The following is a 24025-nucleotide window of genomic DNA, read 5'->3' as shown; positions in this document are numbered from 1 at the left end:
GATCCGTCCCTAGCAACGGGTGGTGGGGATCCGTCCCTAGCAACGGGTGGTGGGGATCCGTCCCTAGCAACGGGTGGTGGGGATCCGTCCCTAGCAACGGGTGGTGGGGATCCGTCCCTAGCAACGGGTGGTGGGGATCCGTCCCTGGCAACGGGTTGTGGGGATCCGTCCCTAGCAACGGTTGGCGGCGCTGTCCCTAGCAACGGCCGCGACTCCAGAGGCCGGCGATGGCCGGCGATGGCGATGAGAGCTCGGTCCTGCCCGAGAAAATCCGCAGCAAGCGCATCTTCATCAACTACCTCGACTCGTTCGTGGCGCGCTACGTGGGCAAAGTCAGTGCGTCTATTTAGTTTGAAGAAGGGTCTCGTCCTGAAAGGTCACCCGTTCCTTCTCTCCAGAGATGCTGCCTGATCCCGCTGAGTTACTCCAGCATTTTGCGTCTATCTTCGATGTAAACCAGCATCTGCAGTTCCTTCCTACACTTTAGTTTAACTTTAGAGCATCGTTTGTGTGGACACGAGGAACTGCAGGTGCCGGTTGACAAGGAAAAAAAGACATAAAGTGCTGGAGTAACTTAGCGGGACAGGCAGCATCCTACCTACACAATAGTTTAGACCTTAGCATTTTGTATCTACTGGTTAGTTTAGAGATGAATGTGAGTTTGTGTGGACACAGGAACTGCAGGTGCTGGGTGACAAGGAAAAAAAGACACAAAGTGCTGGAGTAACACAGCAAGTTAGGCAGCATCTCTGGAGAAAAAGGAATGGGTAATGTTTTGGGTCGAGACCCTTCGTCAGCACCTGCATCTGCAGTTCCTTCCTGCACAATAGTTTAGACCTTAATTTAGAGATGAGTGTGAGAGTTTATGTGGACACAGAGAACTGCAGGTGCCGGTTGACAATGAAAAAAGGGCATAAAGTGCTGGAGTAAGTCAGCGGGACAGGTAGCATCTCTGGAGAAAAATTACCTTATTTTCCAGCATCTGCAGTGATGTTTCGAGTCCAGAACCTTCTTCAGACTGAGAGTTAGGGGAAAGCCTGAAGAAAGGAGCCTAAAGAGCCTGAATCCTCAAACTATAATTTGGGAGTAACTGTCAGCGAGCTTTACTTCTTCAAAGGACGATAATGACACCTACTCCCCAAAGCTGGACCCGAAACGTCACCTATTCCTTCTCTCCCAAGATGCGGCCTGACTCGCTGAGTACTCTAGCATTTTGTTTCAATCTTCTGTTTAGTTTAGATTTTAGTTTAGATGTGAGTGTGAGAGTTTGTGTGGACACTAGGAAATGCAGGTGCTGTTGAACAAGAAAAGAAAAACAATACGCTGGAGTAACTCAATGGGTCAAGCAGCATCTCTGGAGAACACTGAGAAGCGGTGTTTCAGATCGGGACCCGTCTTCAGACTATTGGGGGAGGGTTGGGTGGGCGGAGAAAACTGGAAGAGAGGAGGGTCAGGACAAAGCCTGGGAAAAAATGGACTGCAGATAGACATAAAAAGCTAGAGTAACCCAGTGGGTCAGGAGGCAACTGAGTAACTCCAGCCTTTTGTGTACATCTTCGATGTAAACCAGCATCTGCAGTTCCTTCCTACACAAGAAATGGACCATTATGGTCATCAGTGCCGGCTCTGATTTGTTCTGAACCCTTTCATGCCTCAAGTTTTCTTACCTATCAACTCGGTCTGAAGAAGGGTCTCAACCTGAAATGTCACCTATTCCTTTTTCTCCAGAGATGCTGCCTGAACCAGTGAGTTACTCCTGCATTTTGCATCTATCTTAAGTGATAGATGGAGACAAAGACCAGGGGGAGAGAGGTGACAGAGAAGGTCCATGTGGATTTGAGGACAGGGTGGAAGTTAGAGGTAAAAGTGAATGAACCCAACGAGTTCGGCATGGGTGCAATAAGCAGCCCCAATGGAGTCGTCGTTGTGGCAGAGAAAGAGTTGGGTGATGGTGCCAGTGTACATTTGGAATAAGGAGTGTTCAAAGCAACCAACAAAAATGCAGGCAAAGCTGGAGCCCATGCGAGTGCCCACGGCTACACTTTTAACTTGAAGAAAGTGAGAGGAGTCAAAAGAAAGATGTTGAGGGTGAGGACAAGTTTTGCCTGGCGGAGGAGAATGTTATTAGAGCGGAAATGATTGGGTCTCTTTTCTGGGAAGAAGTGGAGGGGCCTGAGACTTTCCTGGTGGGGGATGGAGGTGCAAAGGGTCAGGATGAAGATGAAGATGAAGATGGGTAAAGATGAAGCAATGGGAGCCGAGGAACTGAAAGTTATTGAAGTGTTAAAGAGCAGTTGAAGTGTCTCGAATATAGGTTGGATGGAACTGACAAGGGAGGGGGGAGGGGAGGGGAGGGGGGGGGGGGAGAGAGAACAAGATGGAGTTGAGAGTTTGTGAGTCGTGCAAACAACAATGTTAAGAGATTATGTGTGAGTGTGTAAATGGGTGTGGTGTGAGGGTGTGTGTAAATGGGTGTGGTGTGAGTGTGTGTAAATGGGCATGGTGTGAGGGAGTTTTAAATGGGTGTGGTGTGAGGGCGTGTGTACATGGTTTGAAGGGGCATATGTATGGACAAGGTGCAAAGGGGCGTGTGCATGGGCATAGTGTGAGAGAGCTGGCGTGAGAGTTAATTTGTAAATGAGTTTAGTTTGAGAGAGGGTGCATGTGCTGACATAATGCAAGTGAACTGGTATGAACGATAGATGGTTGGTACATAGAACTGGTATGAAAGATAGATGGTTGGCAATGACCCGGTCGGTCAAAGGGCCTGTTCCCATGCTATGCCTCTAAACTAAACTAAACTAAACTAGTACTCAGATAACAAAAGAAAGGTCTTGACCCGAAACGTCACCCATTCCTTCTCTCCGGAGATGCTGCTTGTCCCGCTGAGTTACTCCAGCATTTTGTGTCCAACTCATATAACAGAGGCAGTTTTCACCTTGACCTGACCTTAACAGGAAACAAATAGATCAAATTCTCAACACCTGCTGTAAGGTGTCTGAGTAGAAGGAACAGAGTTTGGGAATATAACTTCATAGTTTGGGTCACAATATAATTCAATATACTGAGTAAAACTTCCGTTTTTTTCAGAAAATGGGCAATTGGTGGTATGAGATCAGCTAAACATCGGTAGGGGTAAATAGTTACCAGGTGTTTTGTCTTTCTCCTGAAGCTGACAATTTTGAACGAGCGTCATGGTGCCAGTGATGAAATGTACTGTTGTGTTCAGCATACAGAAATGTAATGGTTCAATGGTTCTTTATTATCGCATGTACTGAGGTACAGTGAAATTATTTTTGTTCATACAGTTCAGCAAAGTATTACTATACATAAGCACAATTTCAGATAAAGTAAAAGTGTACAGGAATAGTCCACTGAGACAATATACAAGAGTCGCCAGGTTTTGGCACCATTTTAAAGGTTGCTTCAAGTGCAGCTGGCCATAAAGGCATGTTGTTCTGGTGACATTGCTGGCCAAGCAAAGTTGTAGGCATCTTCCACCGCTACTCCACCGTTATGTCCCGCTGTAGGTCCGGTTCTCTAATTGTGCGCCTCTGTCGTGAAACATCTACCAGGCTGAATTCTTCAAAGATTCCTAGCATCCAAACTATTGATATCAACTATTGATAATACAATGTGAAAATTCTGCCTGGGAGGTTTAGGTTTGAAACTCCGATGGTTAAATTCCGATACCCGATTATTTCCAGTACTTCTCGAACGCTGTGGTTGGATCGTCCCTTGAGGATCAGCATGAGGATGAAGAACAAAATGAGGAAGAGGCAACGTCTGCCAAAAGTGTTCAAGTGGTCAAGGGGAAGTATCAAGTGGTGGGAACTCTGAAAAATCCTGAAGAGAAGAAGCCTGATTTTGCTTTTGAAGTCTTCACTGTAAGTCCCTACATTTATTTTCTGAACCTAAAAGTATTTCTGAACATAATTCGGAGCCAAGACCGATCATCATAATATCTCTGTTTCTTTAATATTTTGAGTTTGACAAGAAAAAAATATGTGTATGTTCACTATTGGTTTCCCTGTCACTAATTGACTGGTGCAAAACAATATGGCACTGGGACCATTGAGCTTATCTGCCATTCATAAGGTCACAAGTGTTAGGAGCAGAATTAGACCACAAGTTTGCTCTGCCATTCAGTCATGGCTGATCCATCTCTCCCTCTTAACCCTATTCTCCTGCCTTCTCCACATAACCCCTGACACCCGTACTAATCAAGAATCTATCTATCTCTGCCTTAAAAATATCCATTGACGGCCTCCACAACCTTCTATGGCAAAGTATTCCACAGATTCACCACCCTCTGACAAGAAATTCCTCCTCACCTCCTTCCGAAAGGTACGTCCTTTCATTCTGAGGCTATGATCTCTGGTCCTAGACTCTCCCACTAGTGGAAAGATTCTCTCCAAATCCACTCTATCCAAGCCTTTCACTGTTCGGTAAATTTCAATGAGATGCCCCCCTCATCCTTCGAAACAGGAATACAGGTCCAGTGCCATCAAACGCTCATCATATGTTAACCTACTAATTCCTGGGATCATTCTTGTAAACCTCCTCTGGACCCTCTCCAGAGCCAGCACATCCTTCCTCAGATATGCTGCCCAAAATTGCTCACAATATTCCAAATGCGGCCTCAGCATTACATCCCTGTTTTTGTATTCTCGCCCTCTTGAAATTGCATTAGCCTTGCTTACTACCGATTCGACTTGCAAATTAATTTTTTGGGAATCCTGTACTAGCACTCCCAAGTCCCTTTGCACCTCCGATTTCTGTATTCTCTCCCCATTTAGAAAATAGTCTACGCATTTATTCCTACTACCAAACTGCATGACTCCACACTTTGCTACCTTATATTGTATCTGCCACTTCTCCACCCACTATCCCAACCTGTCTTAAGTCCTTCTGCAGATTCCCTGCTTTCTCTACACTACCTGCCCCTCCACCTATTTTAATATCATCCGCAAGCCTGGCCACAAAGCCTTCAATCCCCTCATCTAAATCATTAATATATAATGAAGAGTAGCGGCCCCAGCACTGACCCCTGTGGAATTCCATTAGTCACTTGCTGCCAATCAGAAAAACAAACCTTTATTACCACTCTTTGCCTTCTGCCATCCAGCCAACTTGCTATCCATGCTAGCATCTGCCCTTTGATACCATGGGTTCTTATCTTCCTTAGCAGCATCATGTGTGGCACCTTTTCAAAGGCTTTCTGAAAATCTAGGTAAACAACATCCACTGACATTCGGCAAGATTATGCCTTAACCACCATATTCCTGCCATGTGCCCGCACCCCATGATACCTCTAACGTTCAAAACTCTATCTATCGTAGCTTTGAATTAAATTGTTGCATTTATAGTCACATCCCTCCAGGATAAAAAATTTTTTTTTAAATCACTACCTTCACAGTGAAGACATTTTTCCTCGTTCAAGTCCCAAATGTCCTCTCTTTCATTTTGAGACCGTGACTGCTAGTTCTACACTCCTCAGCCAGAATTTTACATGTTTCACTGAAGGCATCTTTCATTTTTTTGAACGCTAAAAGTAAAGGTCCAACATACTCATTCTCTTCTCATATGCCAGATATGCCATGTCACAAACCACACTCTGATGAATCTTCCTGGATCTACTTCCACAACAGTTATATCCTTATTTTTAGGTAAGAAGGCGAAGTTGACTTTGTCTTTGCAAAGAAACAATCTTAGATAGATAGATATAATTTATTGCCACACAACCAGGGTCGGTGGAAATTTGGGTTGTCAGCAGCAGTACAATAATAAAGAACACACAATAAAACTGTAACACAATCATCCACCACAGCATTCATCACTGTGGTGGAAGGCACAAAAATTTGGCCAGTCCTCCTCCATTTTGTACAATACTTCCGCAGCCCATATCATGGCATTAACAAGTTGTTAACAACTTCTGTTTATATACAAATCACCAAAATTGGCTGTAGGCTACTCAGGATTTGAGAGAGACCTATTGATTGAATGTAATCTCAACTATCACGGTATGGCTGTTTAACATTCAGATGTTAGCTGGGCAGATTCTTGTAATAAATACTCATTATTTCCCTTTCCATTTTAAAAACATACAGACACGTTGTTTTGACTGACTTCCCTTCTTTCTGCAACATTGCCAGCTTCAGTTTGCCCTCACCTCTCAACACAGTCTTGGGCACATTTCTACAGTATGTTATCTCCAGTGTCCTCCTCTTTGGAGATACAAGGAACTGTAGTTGGTGCAATCTTGCGTAACTCCAACACTTTCTGTCCTCCTCCTTGGGTTATCTTTATATCTATCCAGTAAATCTGTTACCCGAAAGACCTAGATAGAGCGACGTAGAAAAGATGTTTCCAGTAATGGGAGTGTCTGTAGCCAGAAGGCACAGCCTCAGAATAAAAGGACATACCTTTAGAATGAAGATGGGGAGGAATTTCTTTAGCCAGAGAGTGGTGAGTCGGTGGAATTCATTGCCGCAGATGCCTGTGGAGGCCAGGACATTGGGTATTTGTAAAGCAGAAATTGATAGTTTCTTGATTAGTAAATGTGGCAAAGGTTACGAGAGAAGGCAGGAGAAAGTACTGAAGAAACTCAACAGATCAGGCAGCAGGATGGAAGGGTCCATTCTCTCCACAGATGCTGCCTGATGTGCTGAATTATACTACAAAGTACCTGCACCCCCGAAGATGGCCTTTTTTTTCGACAAAAAATATAACTTGGATTTGAAACTTACCATCTAATATGCTTTGAGACTAGTCTAATTTTAAAGGTGAAATGATGTTCAAAAGTAGAAATAATTTCACTGGATCCAATAAACTGGGTAAAGTTAGTTCTTTTAATCTTTCTACAGTACGATACACATGACCAACTGTTCGAATACCTTCAGGAGTGTGACATCATCATTTACAACATCACAGAAGCATCTGAGCAAATCGATGAAGCCTCGTGGGCTGTTTCAGGTTCTGATTTATCACATCATGTATCTGCTTTTCAATTTTGCTTTCTTCACAGAAATTGAGTTACTTGCTTCTTTTTGTTTTATCCCAGTGTCATAAACTAACCTGGATTTTTTCTTAAACACATTTCTGTACAAATGTTATACATTTCCGTGTCTTAGAAACAGAAACATAGAGATATAGGTGCAAGAGGATGCCATTTGGCCCTTCGAGCCTGCACCGCCATTCCTTGTGATCATGGCTGATCATCCACAATCAGTAGCCCATGCCTGCCTTCTATCTAACTCTCTTTTAAATTCATCCAGTGAATTGGCCTCTACTGTGGCAGATAATTTCACAAATTCACAACACTCTGGATGAAAAAGTTTTTTCTCATCGCAGTTTTAAATGGCCACCCCTTTATTCTTAGACTGTGGCCCCTGGTTCTGGATCCACCCCCCCCCCCCCCCCGCATATTGGGAACATTTTCCCTGCATCTAGCTTGTCCAGACCTTTTATAATTTTATACGTATCTGTAAGATCCCCTCTCATTCTTCTAAATTTCAGTGAATACAAACACAATCTTTCCAATCTTTCCTCAAATGGCAGTCCCGCCATCCCGGCGATTAACCTCGTGAACCTGCCTCAATAGCAAGGAAGTCGTTCCTCAAATTAGGAGACCAAAACTGCACAAAATACTCCAGATGTGGTCTCACCTCGGCCTGTACAACTGCAGAAGGACCTCTTTACTCCTATACTCAAATCCTCTCATTATGAAAGCCAACATGCCATTAGCTTTTTTCACTGCCTGCTGTACCTGCATGTTTACTTTCAGTGACTGGTGCACAAGGACACCCAGGTCTCGTTGCACTTTCCTTTTTCCTAATCTGACACCATTGAGATAGTAATCTGCTTCCTTGTTCTTGTCGCCAAAGTCGATAACCTCACATTTATCTACATTAATAATAATAATAATAATAAATTTTATTTAATGGGCGCCTTTCAAACATCTCAAGGACACCTTACATAGTATATCGGAATAACATATAATCGGAATATAATTAGTAATAAAGACATCACAGAGACACAAATTAAAAACAGGATTCAATCCAAAAACAGAAAATCAAAAACACAGTGTGAAGAGGGAGCAGCGGCAACCAAATCGTGCCAGCGTCCACTCTCTCTTCACGGCAGCCATCTTGGACACAGACCTACAAGACTACAATTAGACAAAAAAATCATCCCCCCACAGTGGATAGCACTGTGGAGGAAGGCACAATGTCCAGTCCCCACCCCATGTTCACCCCAAAGTCAGGCCTATTGAGGCCACCGCAATTGCCTCTACGGAGGCCCGATGTCCCTGGCCGTTCTCACCGGGTGGTCTTGCCCCGGCGTCGGGAGAGTCCTTTTGGCGGCTGGGCCACTTGGAACGGCCGCTTCCTGGTTGGAGCCCGCGGCTGCCGAAGCCGACAAGGCCGCGCCGGTTTGGAGCTCCCAGGCTCCCGTTGGTAAAGTTGGCGCCGCCTCTCCGCACGCCGCCTCTCCACTCCGCAGACCCGCAGCCCGGAGTTGTTGCTCTCGGCGGTCCAGCTCGCCAGAGCTCCAGCGCGTCGCTCCAGCGCGGCGACCCAGGCAAGGGATCGCCCGCTCCGCTCCAGCGCTCCAATGCTGTGCCGCCGCCGAGGCCGAGGTGCTGGGCGGTTCCCGCCAGGAAACGGCGCTCCAAGCCCGCAGGTAGGCCACGAGGACGGGTCAACGGGCAGCCCGGAGAAAAGGCTGCCACACCGACCAGGTAGGGACCTAGAAATTAAGTTTACACCTACCCCCCACATTAAAAAGACCATATCCCCTACGGACAAAAAACAGGACTCACTAAAAACTATAAAAAAAACGGATTTAATACGGACGGCTGCTGGCTAGCAGCCGTTCACCAAGATGGCTCCTCCTCCTCCTGCATCTGCCATGCATCTGCCCACTCACTCAACTTGTCCAAGTCACACTGCAACCTCCTAGCATCCTCTTCGCAATTCACACTGCCACCCAGCTTTGTGTCATCTGCAAATTTTCTAGTGTTATTTTTAATCCCATCATCTAAATCATTAATATACATTGTAAATAGTTGCAGCCCCAACACCGAGCCTTGTGGCACTCCACTCGCCACTGCCTGCCATTCTGACAGGGATTCTGGAGTGGAGAAGTAAACAATGAAATAATGTTAAGTGATTTAAAAAAACTTTCTCTCCTTTTTCCCTCTGCAGCACTTCATTCAGATTTAGAAAATTTTGAGAGTCCAAAGATATTTATTCTGCTATCAACAATAATGACGTGGGCCCAAACTAAACCTGTTGATCCTGTAAGGAAAATTTGTTGTATTTTGGTTGTTGCCATTTAATTAAATCTTAGATTTCATTTGGGCAATGTTACAATGTCAAGTGTTTATTGCAGGAGAATTATAGAACACATTAGGCGTAGCTTGTGTTGCAAAGTCAAACACAATGGATTGTTTGTGCCTTGAACATGCTGAAGACATTGTTGATCTGGAGATTGACTGAACAGCACATCTGCAATTGCAGGATCTAGAGTTTAAAGTACAAATTATTTCTCCATAAACAGTTGCAATTATTAGTCCACTATTAAGAAGATCAGTTCATTTTGACCTCATTCAGTGACTGGATCCATTGTGGGGTCAATTTCTCAGACAATTTAAAAAAAAAGCCAATTGTTAAACAAACAAACATATTAAATTATGAGAAGACTAGATAGGGTAGAACCTTCTTCTGGATAGGTCGACCAGAGGACATTGGCTTTAAGGTGAGAGGGGCAAGGTTAAAGGAGATGGTGGTCTAGGCAGATACGATCGTGACATCCTTGGCAACTGTTATTAATTAGGAAGCCCTTAATCCAGGAATGCACACGCACCTTTTTTTGCACTCCTCCCCCCTCCCATCATCTAGTTCCTTTTCTTCCTCTTCCTCCTCCTAGTCATCAGTCATCCCTACCCCCTCCCTGTATTCTATTCCTCCTCTTCCACCTCCCCCAGTTCCTAATTATCCACAACCCTCTCTCTGGTTCTATATTTCACCCCTCCCTGGCCATATCAGATTCCACCATCTTCAGCCGTTTGTTTTACCCACTTGTATCCTCCAGCCTGTGTGACCACCCCTACCTTTCTCAACTTCGCCTGAATCATTTACCTACTATCCACTTGCCAGTTCTTGCCCCAACCCTTCCCCTCACCTGTTTCTACCAGCGACTCTACTTCAGCCCTGAAGAAGGATTCCAACTCTCAAAATCTGCCCATATCCTTCCAAAGATGTAGTCTGACCCGCTGAGATCCTCTGACACTTTGTTGTTTGCTCATGATTTCACCATCTGCAGTCTCTTGAGTCTCCAACGGAAGGTTGCCTCTGGAGCCAAGCGTGGCACAAGTAGCACTTTTAGAAGCCACAAAATTATCTTCACTTCTTAATTTCCATTATGTAAAGTCATTAGATATCCATTATTATGTGAAAGGTAAACCATACAGTATTGTATTCCATATTGGAACATAAACTCAAATCAAAAATGATGCATTTCCAGTGTGAGGCAAGCATTTACCAAAAGGTAAACCATGTATATTTTATAATATAATCTGCTATATTAATGTATACACATAGAGGAAAAGGTCAACGGCAATTTTTGTTTTTCAGGAGGATCCAGAGGCTGCATTCACAGAGGATGATTATCGCAAAAGGAAGTCCCATACAAACTTTAAGGATCACCTCAGCCTAGAGAAACTAGTTGTGAAAAATGGAAAAACTGTATGTAACCACACAAAATAAATAAACATTTTTAGAAAAGTAATTTTTCAGGTTACAGCTGCAAAGGCTTAACATTCGATCAGTGAAGATTCAATCCACTAGATTATTCTGGCAAAATTTCTACTCCAAGTACCAAGGGGAATGTGGATTATGCTGTCAGAAAGAGTATTTGGGATAGATCAACACTGACGTTTAATGGGAAGCTAGGAGCCACGAATACAAGTGTATGTGAGGTGAGAGAGTTTTCAGATGGTGGTGCACCTTTTTCCAAGGTCTTTATGTTCCAAGAAACATATAAGATTATTAAGGGTTTGGACACGCTAGAGGCAGGAAACATGTTCCCAATGATGGGGGGAGTCCAGAACCAGGGGCCACAGTTTAAGAATAAGGGGTAAGCCATTTAGAACGGAGATGAGGAAACACCTTTTCACACAGAGAGTTGTGAGTCTGTGGAATTCTCTGCCTCAGAGGGCGGCGGAGGCCGGTTCTCTGGATTCTTTTGAGAGAGAGCTAGATAGGGCTCTTAAAAATAGCGGAGTCAGGGGATATGGGGAGAAGGCAGGAACGGGGTACTGATTGTGGATGATCAGCCATGATCACATTGAATGGGGGTGCTGGCTTGAAGGGCCGAATGGCCTACTCCTGCACCTATTGTCTATGGTCATATTAAAAATTGTATGTTTGAGCTGCTTATTTCTTTTCTATATATTGATGGTCTGTGTGTTTTAGTTCATAAATTTGGAACGAATATCCGGAATATAAACGTCAACCCATTAAAGAACAAAAGGAAGTAAAATGGTTGTTTAGTAGTATTGAACTACTGTGATTAAGAGTCAAATACAGTGGTAGTCTTGAGACAAAGATAGATCCGACTGGGCAGATTTCTTTCACTGAAGGATACTGGTAAAATTGATATATTTTTATTTTAATGGATGCTGTTTAATGAGACCAGAATCAATTTTAAAAATTCCAGATTTTTTATATAGCTTAAATTCCCCTGTTGCTATGGTGAAATTCAATCTCATGCTCTTGAGCACATGCTTCCCAAACTGGCTCCAGGTCCATTGACTACAACCATGGCCCTATTTAGAATTTAGATCTATTAATACTGTAAGTAAATCTTTTTGCTTATTTAGAAAACACTTTACATCTCTCCTTTATTTTAGAAAAAGAAAAAGTTTACCACCTATGTTGTTGCTTCTGGAGTCGTGTATGGAATGGATGAAAGCGTGTTTCATTTCTTCTTCAAGGTAAAGAATATACAATGTTAGTCCTTTTCGTTCTGACAGTCTTGAGTAAACCACTGTATCGTTTTTTTACATCTACGCAATGCTATCACTTGAGCAAGAAACTTAGTAGTTTGAATGACCAACTGAATTCAAGGGCACAGCAGTAGAGTTACTGCCTTACAGCGCAGGAGACAAATGTTCGATCTGGACTACGGGTGCTGTCTGTACGTAGTTTGGACGTTCTCCCCGTGAAAACGTGGATTTCCTCCGGATGCTCTAGTTTCCCAAATTCCAAAGACCCTCAGGTTTGTAGGTTAATTGGCTTTGATAAAAATTGTAAATTGTCCCTAGAGTGTAGGATAGTGCTGGTGTATGGGGAACGCTGGTCAGCACGGATTCGGTGGGTCCAGGGGCCTGTTTCCGTGCTGTATCTCTAAAAACCTCTTTCTGTGTTGCGATTCTTTCTGCTTAGTTTATTGCTTATCCATTCTGATGCTTTGTGAGAGATGATTAGTGGTTCCTCTTTTCCACCGCTCTTTATATCCAATAGTGCAGCAAAGGTTTAGTGATCTTATACCCAAGGAATTAACTCACAGGGGATCAAGTGTGGTACACCCAGGTTGATGGTGTGTTGATTCATGGACCTAAGCCGTCACTGGCACCACCCGATCTTACAAAAGAAGCACAGGATTACCTAGTGTAGTTTGAAGTTAGGCAAATATACACCAGAGATCTTAATTTCATTCTTTTCTCCATATTCCCACTTGAGTTATTTGTGAAGATAAACCTCATCAATACTGGCTTCCCTTATTCATTGTTTTAGTCAGATCATCCCTACTTACCAACCATATGTTGAATTACTGAGGTTAGGACTGGCATTTGACAAAGAATACTACATAGTTCCACACCTCTGGTTATGTAGTTGATTGTTGTACAAATGAGTTTTGCCTTGGTTTGCTAGAACCGATGACGTATCTTTGTGCTTCATGCAATCCTGTGATTCTCGCGTTGTCTTTCACTTTATGTAATCTACCAGAATATGCAAAACCAGCCTCATGTGATTTTCTTTCTGTGTTCAGGAGGCCTGGCTTGGGCTGAATCCAACAATACCTTGCTTTGGAGATGGAAAAAATGTAATTCCAACCATTCACGTGAATGACTTAGCTAGGTAGGTGGAAAATAAAAAGAGGAACTAACACTAATAAAGTTTCTCCAGCATTTTTGTGTACCTTCGATCTTCCAGCATCTGCAGTTCCTTCTTGAACACTAATAAAGGTCATCAGCAGTTATAGTCTTCACTTAGCTCATCAGGAAGCACAATTTATTAAATTATTACAAATACAGAAGCTAATAAGATTCTGCAATCATTTTACTTGCATTGTAATTATATGCAGTTTTGCACCATTATTGAGTATGAGAGGTTTTTCAGATTCTATTTAGGACTGTCTAAGATGCCCACATCATGAGGACATTGTTAAAAATCTTGTTCAACATTTGAAGTGCATTCCTCATGTGATAGCAGTTGAGGTTAGACTGGCTTATTTTGTAACCTGCTTGTATTTTCCATTTGGTCTAACTGCACCAGGTCATGCACATTGGATTTACTCAATTAGGAACCAGAATGATATAAGGAGAAACAAAACAAACTGCTGGAGCAACTCAGCAGGCCAGGCAGCATCTGTGGAGGGAATCTAAAGAATACATTCTTCAGGCTGATTATGGAGTACATTTATTTAACTGTATTGTCTTCTTTCTCAGTTTCAGTTTAGTTTATTGCCACGTGTACTGAGATAGAGTGAAAAACTTTCCATGAAACAAACTGATTCCTTGCTAGACCACTGTTAACATCCTGTGTTTCATCCATGTGTGGTTACTCTTTGTCAACCACCATGATGAATTTTGGTCAGAGTAATGCCACAGTCATGCTTGCTTTGTCCTTACTGACAAAAATAATGCCGATGAAATTAGTCACGGATAACTCCACAAAATAAGTGGTATAATTTTACCCACCAATGTAATTACTGGGCTGTTCAATTCCATTGCTTAAATGGAATGGAACTGAGTTTCAAGTTGGGCATGCACAGGATGAAGTTGGAGGTACACAAAATTGCTGGAGGAACTCAGCGGGTGCAGCAGCATCTATGGAGCGAAGGAAATAGGCGACGTTTCGGGCCGAAACCCTTCTTCAGACTGATGGGGGGTGGGGAAAGAAAGAAGGAAAAAGGGAGGAGGAGGAGCCCGAGGGCGGGCGGATGGGAGGGTGGGAGGAGACAGCTAGAGGGTGAAGGAAGGGGAGGGGACAGCACAGGCTAGCCAAATTGGGGGAATTCAATGTTGATGCCATAAGGGCGCAAGGACCCCAGACGGAATATGAGGTGCTGTTCCTCCAATTTCCGCTGTTGCTCACTCTGGCAATGGAGGAGACCCAGGACAGAGAGGTCGGATTGGGAATGGGAGGGGGAGTTGAAGTGCTGTTGGAGGTCTTCCCTGTAGTTACAATACCTACTGGAAAATGGTCAGGTGGGGGCCTTGCTGGCTCAGTTACTAATGTAAAACAGGATTGAATTTGGGCCTTATTGGTTTAAATGATTCAACAATGTATTGAATACAATTGATGATTATTTCTTTCATTATTAGGGCAAAAATACAATCATTACCATATTTATTGATTTTGTTTTAAAGCACGTTAATGATCTTCCCGGAAGCAGACTCCCATCTTGCCTCCATAAATGTAGGTCCTTCAGCTTCCTTTGTCTGCTATTGTTTCAGCGACACTGTTATTTCGATAAGGGATGAACAATTGGCCAAACCAAAGAACAAAGTGTGCTTGAATTTTTTTTTTAAACTTACTCTAAAACAAACATTAACCTTTAACATAACTTTACCACAACACGATACCAAAGTGATGTCATTAACAAAGAGAATTTGCTTTGTCATTCAGAAAAGCAATACCAAGTAAGATGTTTAAGCCAAATCAATTCCCCAACTGGTCCGAGATCATATTTTCCATCGTAATCGATTAAAACATTCTGGGATACTGTTAAGCAGCTTTGGTTTAAAAAAATGGATAACTTATTTTTTACATTGATAATTAAATAATATATTAGATCACTGTATTCAGTGTAATGCTCTTGTTCTGACATTCAGTTGTGGTTGCAAAATATAAAGCTTTATTTATTTAGAATAGTACTTTATTTCCCTTTTACGCCCTTTACATGTGTTGTGCATAATTGTTCAAAGCTTGGTACATGTCTAAAGAGGTGAAAAGAGAACCAGGATCTGATATTTAATTGATTTACTTGTTGGTTTGAAATGTTCCCTGCTAGTTTTAATAATATGTGGTTAGAAATATGATGTTTTGAAGTAGGCTAAGTATTGTTGGGGTGGTTCCCCCAGTCTCAGTGGAGACATGAGCTCATGTAGGAGAAATGCAGGCCGGAGAATACCACACCTTTCAAACTGTTGTGCTTCCTGCTGGTATCAGACGAATTAGTCCAATTTTCAAATGCAGAAAAATTACATTCTTTTGAACAAGCTATGTTTATTTCTTGAGTTGTCTCGAATTTCAACACACAGTGGGCGTGAAGGGCAGACATTTATAAAGGCAAGGCATAATAGGATTTGATCCTCCTGCAGGCAAATAGGATTAGTGTGGATGGACAAAAAGGTCGGCAGGGATGTGATGGGCCGAAGGGCCCATTTCTCTGCTGTGTGACTCCAAGGCTCTCTATGACACTATGACAATTTGTTCCAGTGACAGAGAAAGTTAGGAACAGCCCATTTAGGGGGTTGCAATATTTTAAAAGAGTGACATATTTTTGGCCTTATTTTGCAGCGTGTTACAAAATATAACGGAACATAAACCGAAAACGTACTACATTCTTGCATTGGATGATTCAAAGCACACATTGAAAGAGATTGTCAAGGTAAATGCTTAGAGATACTTGCTGCAGAAGTTTCAGTCTGATTCTTTTTTCTGACAGTGCACAGTGATCTTCTGAAATTATATAAAATCAAAAGGAAGAATATTTAACTTAATTTTGATGCGTAGTAAGTCATAAGGTCATACGGAATAGGAGTAGAATTAGGCCATGCGGCCCATCAAGTCTACTCTGCCATTCAATCATGGTTGATCCAGCTCTCCCTCCTAACCCCATTCCCCTGCCTTCTCCTCATAACTTCTGACACCTGTACTGTAGTGTTTAAACAACCGTCTCAACATCATCTTCATCCACATGCACCTGCAGAAAATGAGGTGAAAATTAAAATCGGACAGCCTTAAACTCGATCACTTTTATCTTTAAAGAAATCCGTAGATTTCATTTACACGTCACGTTCACGTTCCTGCACCAAGGGTTTTCTCTAGTGTGTATAGGGTATGGCAGGGATCTTTGACTAAATTCACCAGCCAAGCACATTTCCTTATGAGGGATTTGGGTGGTTTTATAGTTAACTAGACCAAGTGCAGACCCGTTGGGTCTGTTTCCCTAACGGCGTTTGCGGGGGGGGGGGGGGGGGGCTGCGGCATCACACTCACATTAACCACCCCCCAAACACACAGTTGGGGGGAGGGGAGGTGTGAAGAGGGGAGGGAGGGAGGGGAGAGGAGGAGGAGGAAACGGGACAGATTTGGGAGGGAAAGGAGAGCGGGGTAGGAGGTGAGAGAGGGGGATGGGGAGGGGGATGGGGAGAGAGACGTGGGGGAGGGGGGGATGGGGAGGGAGGGGAGGATGGGGGTGGGGGGAGAGAGGGGAAGGAGTAGGGAGAGAGGAGGGGGAAGGGGGAGAGAAGAGGAAGAGTGGGGAGGGAGGAGGAGAGGGGTAGGGGGAGTGATGGAAGAGGGACAGGGGGGTGGGGGGAAGGGGGCGGGGGGAGAGAGGGAAGGGGGTGGGGTAGAGAGGGAAGGGGGTGGGGGAGAGAGGGAAGGGGGTGGGGGAGGGATGAGGAGAGGGAGAGGGGGAGAGGAGTGGGGAGGCAGGGAGGGGTAGCGGGAGTGGTGGAAGAGGGACGGGGGAGTGGTGGAAGAGGAACAGAGGGGTAGGGGAAGGGGTGGGGGAGAGAGGGGAAGGGAAGGAAGAGAGGGGTGGAGGAAGAGGGGTGGGGTAAGAGGAGAGAAGTGGAAGAGTGGGGAGGTAGGGGGAGTGGTGGAAGAGGGACAGAGCGGTATGGGGGAAGGGGCGGGGGGAGAGAGGGAAGGGGGTGGGCTAGAGAGGGAAGGGGGGTGGGGGAGAGAGGGATGGGTGGGAGAGGGAGAGGGGTGAGGAGAGGGAAACATAGAAATTAAGTGTAGGAGTAGGCCATTCGGCCCTACGAGCCTGCACCACCATTCAATATGATCATGGCTGATCATCCAACTCAGTATCCTGTACCTGCCTTCTCTCCATACCCCCTGATCCCTTTATCCACAAGGGCCAGATCTAACTCCCTCTTAAATATAGCCAATGAACTGGCCTCAACTACCTTCTGTGCCAGTGAATTCCAGAGATTCACCACTCTCTGTGTGAAAAATGTTTTTCTCATCTCGGTCCTAAAAGATTTACCCCTTATCCTTAAACTGTGACCCCTTGTTCTGGACTTCCCCAACATCTGGAACAATCTTCCTGCATCTAGCCTGTCCAACCCCTTAAGAATTTTGTAAGTTTCTATAAGATACCCCCTCAATCTTCTAAAATCTAGCGAGTACAAGCCGAGTCTATCCAGTCTTTCTTCATATGAAAGTCCTGACGTCCCAGGAATCAGTCTGGTGAACCTTCTCTGTACTCCCTCTATGGCAACAAACTGCCAACTATTGGGCATTGTGACATCACACAATGGATCGTTCACATGGGGCTGGGGCTGCTTCTATGGGTGAGAAGCCAGTATTTTTTGAAATATTGGGGGGGGGGGGGGGGGGGGGGCTGCGGCATCACACTCACATTAACCACCCCCCAAACACACAGGTGGGGGGAGGGGGGGTGAGAAGAGGGGAGGGAGGGGAGAGGAGGAGGAGGAAACGGGACAGATTTGGGAGAGAAAGGAGAGCGGGGTAGGGGGTGAGAGAGGGGGATGGGGAGAGAGATGTGGGGGAGGGGGGAGAGGGAGGGAGGGGAGGAGGGAAGGAGGGGGAGAGGGGTGGGGGGAGAGAGGGGAAAGAGAGGGGAGGGAGAGTGGAGGGGGTGGGGGGAGAGAAGTGGAAGAGTGGGGAGGGAGGAGGAGAGGGGGAGGGGGAGTGATGGAAGATGGACAGAGGGATAGGGGGAAGGGGGCGGGGGGAGAGAGGGAAGGGGGTGGGGGAGAGAGGGATGGGAGAGGGAGAGGGGTGAGGAGGGGGGAGGAGAGATGTGGAAGAGTGGGGAGGGAGGAGGGAGGGGTAGAGGGGTAGCGGGAGTGGTGGAAGAGGGACGGGGGAGTAGTGGAAGAGGAACAGAGGGGTAAGAGGAACGGGTGGGGGAGAGAGGAAAAGGGAGGGGAAGAGAGAGGGGTGGGGGAGTGAGAGGGGTGGGGTAAGGGGAGAGAAGTGGAAGAGTGGGGAGGGAGGGGTAGGGGGAGTGCTGGAAGAGGGACAGAGGGGTAGGGGAAGGGGGTGGGGTAGAGAGGGAAGGGGGGTGGGGGAGAGAGGGATGGGTGGGAGAGGAAGAGGGGTGAGGAGAGGGGAACATAGAAACATAGAAATTAAGTGCAGGAGTAGGCCATTCGGCCCTTTGAGCCTGCACCACCATTCAATATGATCATGGCTGATCATCCAACTCAGTATCCTGTACCTGCCTTCTCTCCATATCCCCTGATCCCTTTAGCCACAAGGGCCACATCTAACTCCTCTTAAGTTCCGATTGGACATATGTGAACATTGGGCATTGTGACATCACACAATGGAACGTTCACCAGGGGCTGGGGCTCCTGCAAAGGCATATGTAAATGAATCCATTCCGATTGGACATCTGTGAGCATCGGGCATTGTGACATCACATGTTGGAACGTTCACCAGGGGCTGGGGCTGGTGCTGCTTCTATGGGTGAGAAGCCAGTTTATTTTTGAAATATTGGGGGGGGGGGGGGGGGGGAAGGATTTGATTAAAAACGTGTACTTAAACACGACGAAATGTAATGAGGAGTGGATACTTAGAAAGAAAAGTGAAATCTCTACCGAAATGGAAAAGATGTCGACGATTCTGCGTCTGGTTTCGGAGTTGCAGTGAATCAAAGGAAGAAATGCAGCCGGCAGCCGTACATGTAAATGGATCCATTCCGATTGGACATCTGCGAGCATTGGGCATTGTGATTTGACATCTGCGAGCATTGGGCATTGTGACATCACACGATGGAAACAAATCAAAAGGCAGACAGGCAGCCGGATGGACGGCAGGCGGCAGGCACACAGTTTTATATAATAATAGAAGATAGATGTATTGCTATAAACCTGACCATTAGTCTTAAGGGGTTAATAATGTCCAAAAGCCATAGGATTAAAAGAAAGGACATTGAAATAAGTAAAAGTAATCACAAGGCAGTTGGATTCCTATCAAAGATCAACCGGTTGTGGTTTGGGAGTGAAAGAATGTCATTATCTGGTCTGACCCACATGTGACTCTCTGATCTCCCCCCTCTCTCACCCTGCTATGTTTTTTACTCACTCCCTTATATTGCCATCAAACTCCCTTACATTGCATTTCACATGCTTGAGAAATTGTTCATTATATGGATACAAAGGCCTTTAAATTGGTTGGGAAAGAGGGCAGGCCGCTCAATTTTGAACTTGATACAATCTGAGATGGAGGGAGCGTTTTGTTCACATGCTTTGAGCCGGTCTGCATGCTAAATGCCTCCTGTAAACCACCCATTGCAGATGGAGTAGAGTATTGTTCCGGTCATTCACTTAATTTGTGTCTGTGGGATGTTATTGATGCCATATGTATTCATCCTCTGATTTAATTCAGTGAAATGCTTTGAGACATTTAAACAATTTGTTGCACAGATATTCTATCTTATTTTGGATTACGATATCAGCGTAAGAAACTCAATTGATCTTCTGGTCCACAATACTTAATTCTATCTTAAACAGTGTCTTCAATTACAAGGCAATTGGAGTATCCCAAAAGAACACATTAATCTAGAATCCAGAACTATTGTTGTAAGAAGCACAGTTAAAATATTATGATTATCCTTGCAGGCAATCAGTAAACTTGGACCAGGCAAGATCCTGCACGTTCCAAAAGAAGATGGCCTGCTGAATAATGAGTTAACTGTAAGTTCTTCTTGTCTGATTTTAACCATTTCATCATTTGGATTTCTATTTTGGATACACAAGGAACTGCAAATGCTGGAATGTGGCAGACAGCATAAAGTGCAATACTCATTGCTCAAAAATTATAACTTCATAAGTTCTAAGAGCAGAATTAGTCCATTCGGCCCATCATGTCTCCTCTGCCATTCAATCATAGCTGATCTATCTTTCCCTCTAAACCCCACTCTCCTGCCTTCTCCCCATAACCCCTGACACATTTGCTCATCAACAATCTATTAATCTCCGTCTTAAAAATATTCATTGACTTGGCCTCCACGGCCGTCGGTGGCGGGGATCTTGTACACGAGTAGTGTAAATGCAGTAGTAGTTCGTAAAGGTCCCAGAAAAACACTCCAAGTCATCAGGAAGACAGTCTGCTGCTGTTTGTAGACAATTATAGATGTCACTGCTACATTTTCTCTGCACACACAGCCCCACTCCAGCTCCTGGATACATTCCAAGCTCCTGTGTATGCTCCTGTCACCTCTTGCTGTTGGAGGCAGAGGGATATTCCTAGCTACTTGCTGAGGATGGACGACGGTAGCCAGCTAGCTGTGGCCATCTTGAACTGGGTTTAAGCACAATACTTGTGCACATGCACAGTGCAGTGACCATCATTGCTTTATGTTGTAAAATTAACCATTGCCGATGGGTGGAAGATGATTTTATTGTTATGTACCAATGCAGAACTGAAACGTACCCATGTGTACAGTGACCAGTGGGAAAAGACGGAGATTGTTCCCAATGTTGGGGGAGTCCAGAACCAGGGGCCACAGTTTAAGAATAAGGGGTAGGCCATTTAGAACGGAGACGAGGAAACAGTTTTTCACACAGAGAGTGGTGAGTCTGTGGAACTCTCTGCCTCAGAAGGCGGTGGAGGCCAGTTCTGTGGATACTTTCAAGAGAGAGCTAGATAGGGCTCTTAAAGATAGCGGAGTCAGGCGATATGGGGAGAAGGCAGGAACGGGGTACTGATTGTGGATGATCAGCCATGATCACATTGAATAGGCGGTGCTGGCTCGAAGGGCCGAATGGCCTACTCCTGCACCCGTTGTCTATTGTATATTGTCTACCTAGGAAATCAAACTGCAGGGAATGTTTAGGAGGAATCAGAAAGAAGCTAGAGCAGAGTGAGTGTATTGGAACAGGGACATGCAGTGTGTGAGGAGAGAGGAGGGAATGAGGAAGAACATTAATATGATGGTTATTCCGAGAAATGAATACTGCAAACTCTAAAGTGGAGAAATCCCTTTGGCATGTGAAAGGAAAAGGCAGTTATTATATTGAGTGAATTATTTCATTGGAATTGTTACTGTTAACCTGAGACTCCACAAATATGATTAATGCTCAAACAAATGTGAATAATGCTTCAAATTCTCGGCAAACCACAAACTATTTACTGGATTCAATCTTACCGTTCAAAATATGAAAGTTAAAGTGTTTGAACTTGCTTTCTGTTTTAACAGCAATCAGATTTCGATCACCTGCTGGTGAATTTGACAATGGAGGCTTTCTTCATCAAGGAGAACTTCAATATCCACTGGGTGGCTGAATCTGGCATTGTGGAAAACATCCAGACCCTTTTCAAAGAATTCAAGCAGTCTCGGGGACTTATGGTAAAGCTGTTCGTTATCTCATTGACTGATCATTTCTGGTAGAAATATAATTCTACATAGATAAAGAGTGAACCAAGAGTAAACACAATGAACACAGTTGGTAGAGCACGGCTGGTAGAGCAGCTGCCTCACAGTGGCAGAGTCCAAGGTTTGGCTCTGTCCTTGGGTGCTGTCAGTGTGGAGTTTGCATGTTCTCCCCGTGACCATGCGGGTTTCCTCCGGGTGCCCAGCTTTCCTCCTACATCCCAAACACTTGTAGGTTAATTGGCACTGAATACTGTACCCTTTATCCTTTATCTATGCACTGTGGACGGCTTGTTGTATTCATGTATAGCCTGTTCACTGACGATAGAATGCAAATAAAAGCTTTTCACTGTACCTCAGTACACGGAGCAATAATAAACTAAACAAATTCAATTATTTTTATATATAACACATGCTGGGATAATACATTTTCCAATCAGTGGATTAAGCTTCAATGCACTTATTTTAAAGTGCAGAAAAATAGGGCCCTATATAAGTTTCAAGGAAGTGTGAGAAAATGAACTGGATGTGTTTTAAGGGTGCTGGTGCGTTAAAGGGAGCATTGTAACCAGGGTCCCAGGGAATTAGAAGGAGCATTGGAACCAGAGCCCCATTGCAATAGAGTGAGTGTGGGAACTGGGACCCTAGTATGTTAAAGGGAACATATGAACCAGGGCCCCATTGTGTCAAAAGGAGTATAGAAACTAGCACCGGGTGAGCCAGATGCAGTACCATTGGGAATTCCAAACAATGAGATTGATGATTATTGGACTTTTCATGTACATATTGATCACTGTGTGGTGCTGTCATTCTCCCTCCCATTTTTCCCTGCTGTGTTTTGAATTCATACTGGACCTCAGTGTATTTCCTTTATTACCTTGCCCAAAGAGCTTTATTTGTGGGGCTAGACGAGTGTAGGGACATGCAAAGCTCTGTATGCAGATTGCAGATGTGGCTTGATCCTCAGAGTAACTCAATCCACATTTAATTTTATATTTCTGCCCTACCCTGTTTCGATGTTGTGGAATTGAAGGTTTGAGAAGATCATATTTAGCATTTCTTGCCCCTAGTTGGATAAATCTCAAATTTGAGCACCAACTCAGGTGACTCATCATCCTGACTTGGAAGTTTATTGCCATTCCTTCATACACATTGGGTCAAAAATCTAAAAAATGAATTAATAATGTGTTCCTGTATTGCATGGTATAATATATGATACAGGCACCTCATGTTTTACTTGTGTGTGATTTATACATTTTCCAAATAATGAGCTTGTTCCTTTAATACCAAATCTTGATTTACGCACTGGTATTTTTAGAATAATGCACTCAAATATAGACTTTAGAGATATAGCGCTTAAACAGGCCCCTCGGCCCACCTTCCACGCTGACCAGGGATCAACCCATACGCCAGCACTATCCTACGCACTAGGACAATTTACAATTTTTACTCAATCTAATTAACCTACAAACCTGTCCTCTTTGCAATGTTGGAGGAAACCGGAGCTCCAGGAGAAACCCCACAATGTAGAAACGTTGAGAGAACGTACAAACTCCGTACAGACAAGCACCCTTAGTCAGGACTGAACCTGGATATCAGGAGATGTAAGGCAGCAACTCTATCGCTGCGCCATGGCGCTGCTGGCAACGTTGTCGCGTATACGTTTAATTTAGGCACTTTAAAATACGCGCTGTTTTTCAAGCACGTAACCCTCTACGTAACATGCAAGGTGGCTGTAGATAAACTATTAGTCCGTACCACTGAAGTCCTGAGCGTGCGTATAGGATTAATGGTGCTTTACTGTAAGGTAACAGTGAGATTTTGCACTGTCAACAGTAGAATTATACTGATCAGAAAATATTAACTAAAATTTTATCTAATAGATTGAGCTTAGTGATCAGTAAATTAATACATCCCGACCAAACAGGGTTTATCCCAAAACGTTATTCATTTTATAATCTGAGAAGATTATTTAATATTATATACTCCAATAGAATTCCTAATGCAGATCTAGCAATTATTCGTTAGATGCTGAAAAAGCATTTGACCAGGTAGAATGGCCATATTTATTTTCGGTGATGGAAAAATTTCAACTAGGAGAGAAGTACTGTACATGGGTTAAATTGTTATATTCTAATCCAACAGC

General features: G+C 44.2%; 1 protein-coding gene across 2 annotated transcripts in view; it reads left to right on the top strand.

The window, feature by feature from the left end:
* The window catches only part of ak7 (adenylate kinase 7), a 48258-nt gene continuing 24233 nt past the window's right edge, over positions 1-24025 (top strand). The window contains exons 1-10 of one of the 2 annotated variants that reach the window (XM_033027609.1): positions 1-332; positions 3708-3887; positions 6867-6975; positions 9210-9304; positions 10641-10751; positions 11918-12001; positions 13060-13148; positions 15816-15906; positions 20126-20200; positions 21706-21855. In XM_033027609.1, the coding sequence (XP_032883500.1) occupies positions 228-332; positions 3708-3887; positions 6867-6975; positions 9210-9304; positions 10641-10751; positions 11918-12001; positions 13060-13148; positions 15816-15906; positions 20126-20200; positions 21706-21855 (1089 nt within the window). In that variant the 5' untranslated portion in view covers positions 1-227. The remainder of the gene's footprint in view (positions 333-3707; positions 3888-6866; positions 6976-9209; positions 9305-10640; positions 10752-11917; positions 12002-13059; positions 13149-15815; positions 15907-20125; positions 20201-21705; positions 21856-24025) is intronic. The other variant, XM_033027608.1, reaches the window with a different exon arrangement.

Source organism: Amblyraja radiata, chromosome 9 (genome assembly GCF_010909765.2).
Source record: "Amblyraja radiata isolate CabotCenter1 chromosome 9, sAmbRad1.1.pri, whole genome shotgun sequence".
Classification (NCBI taxonomy): Eukaryota; Metazoa; Chordata; class Chondrichthyes; order Rajiformes; family Rajidae; genus Amblyraja; species Amblyraja radiata.
The sequence above is the reverse complement of the archived record's forward strand: the minus strand, read 5'-3'. Positions and strand labels throughout refer to the sequence as shown.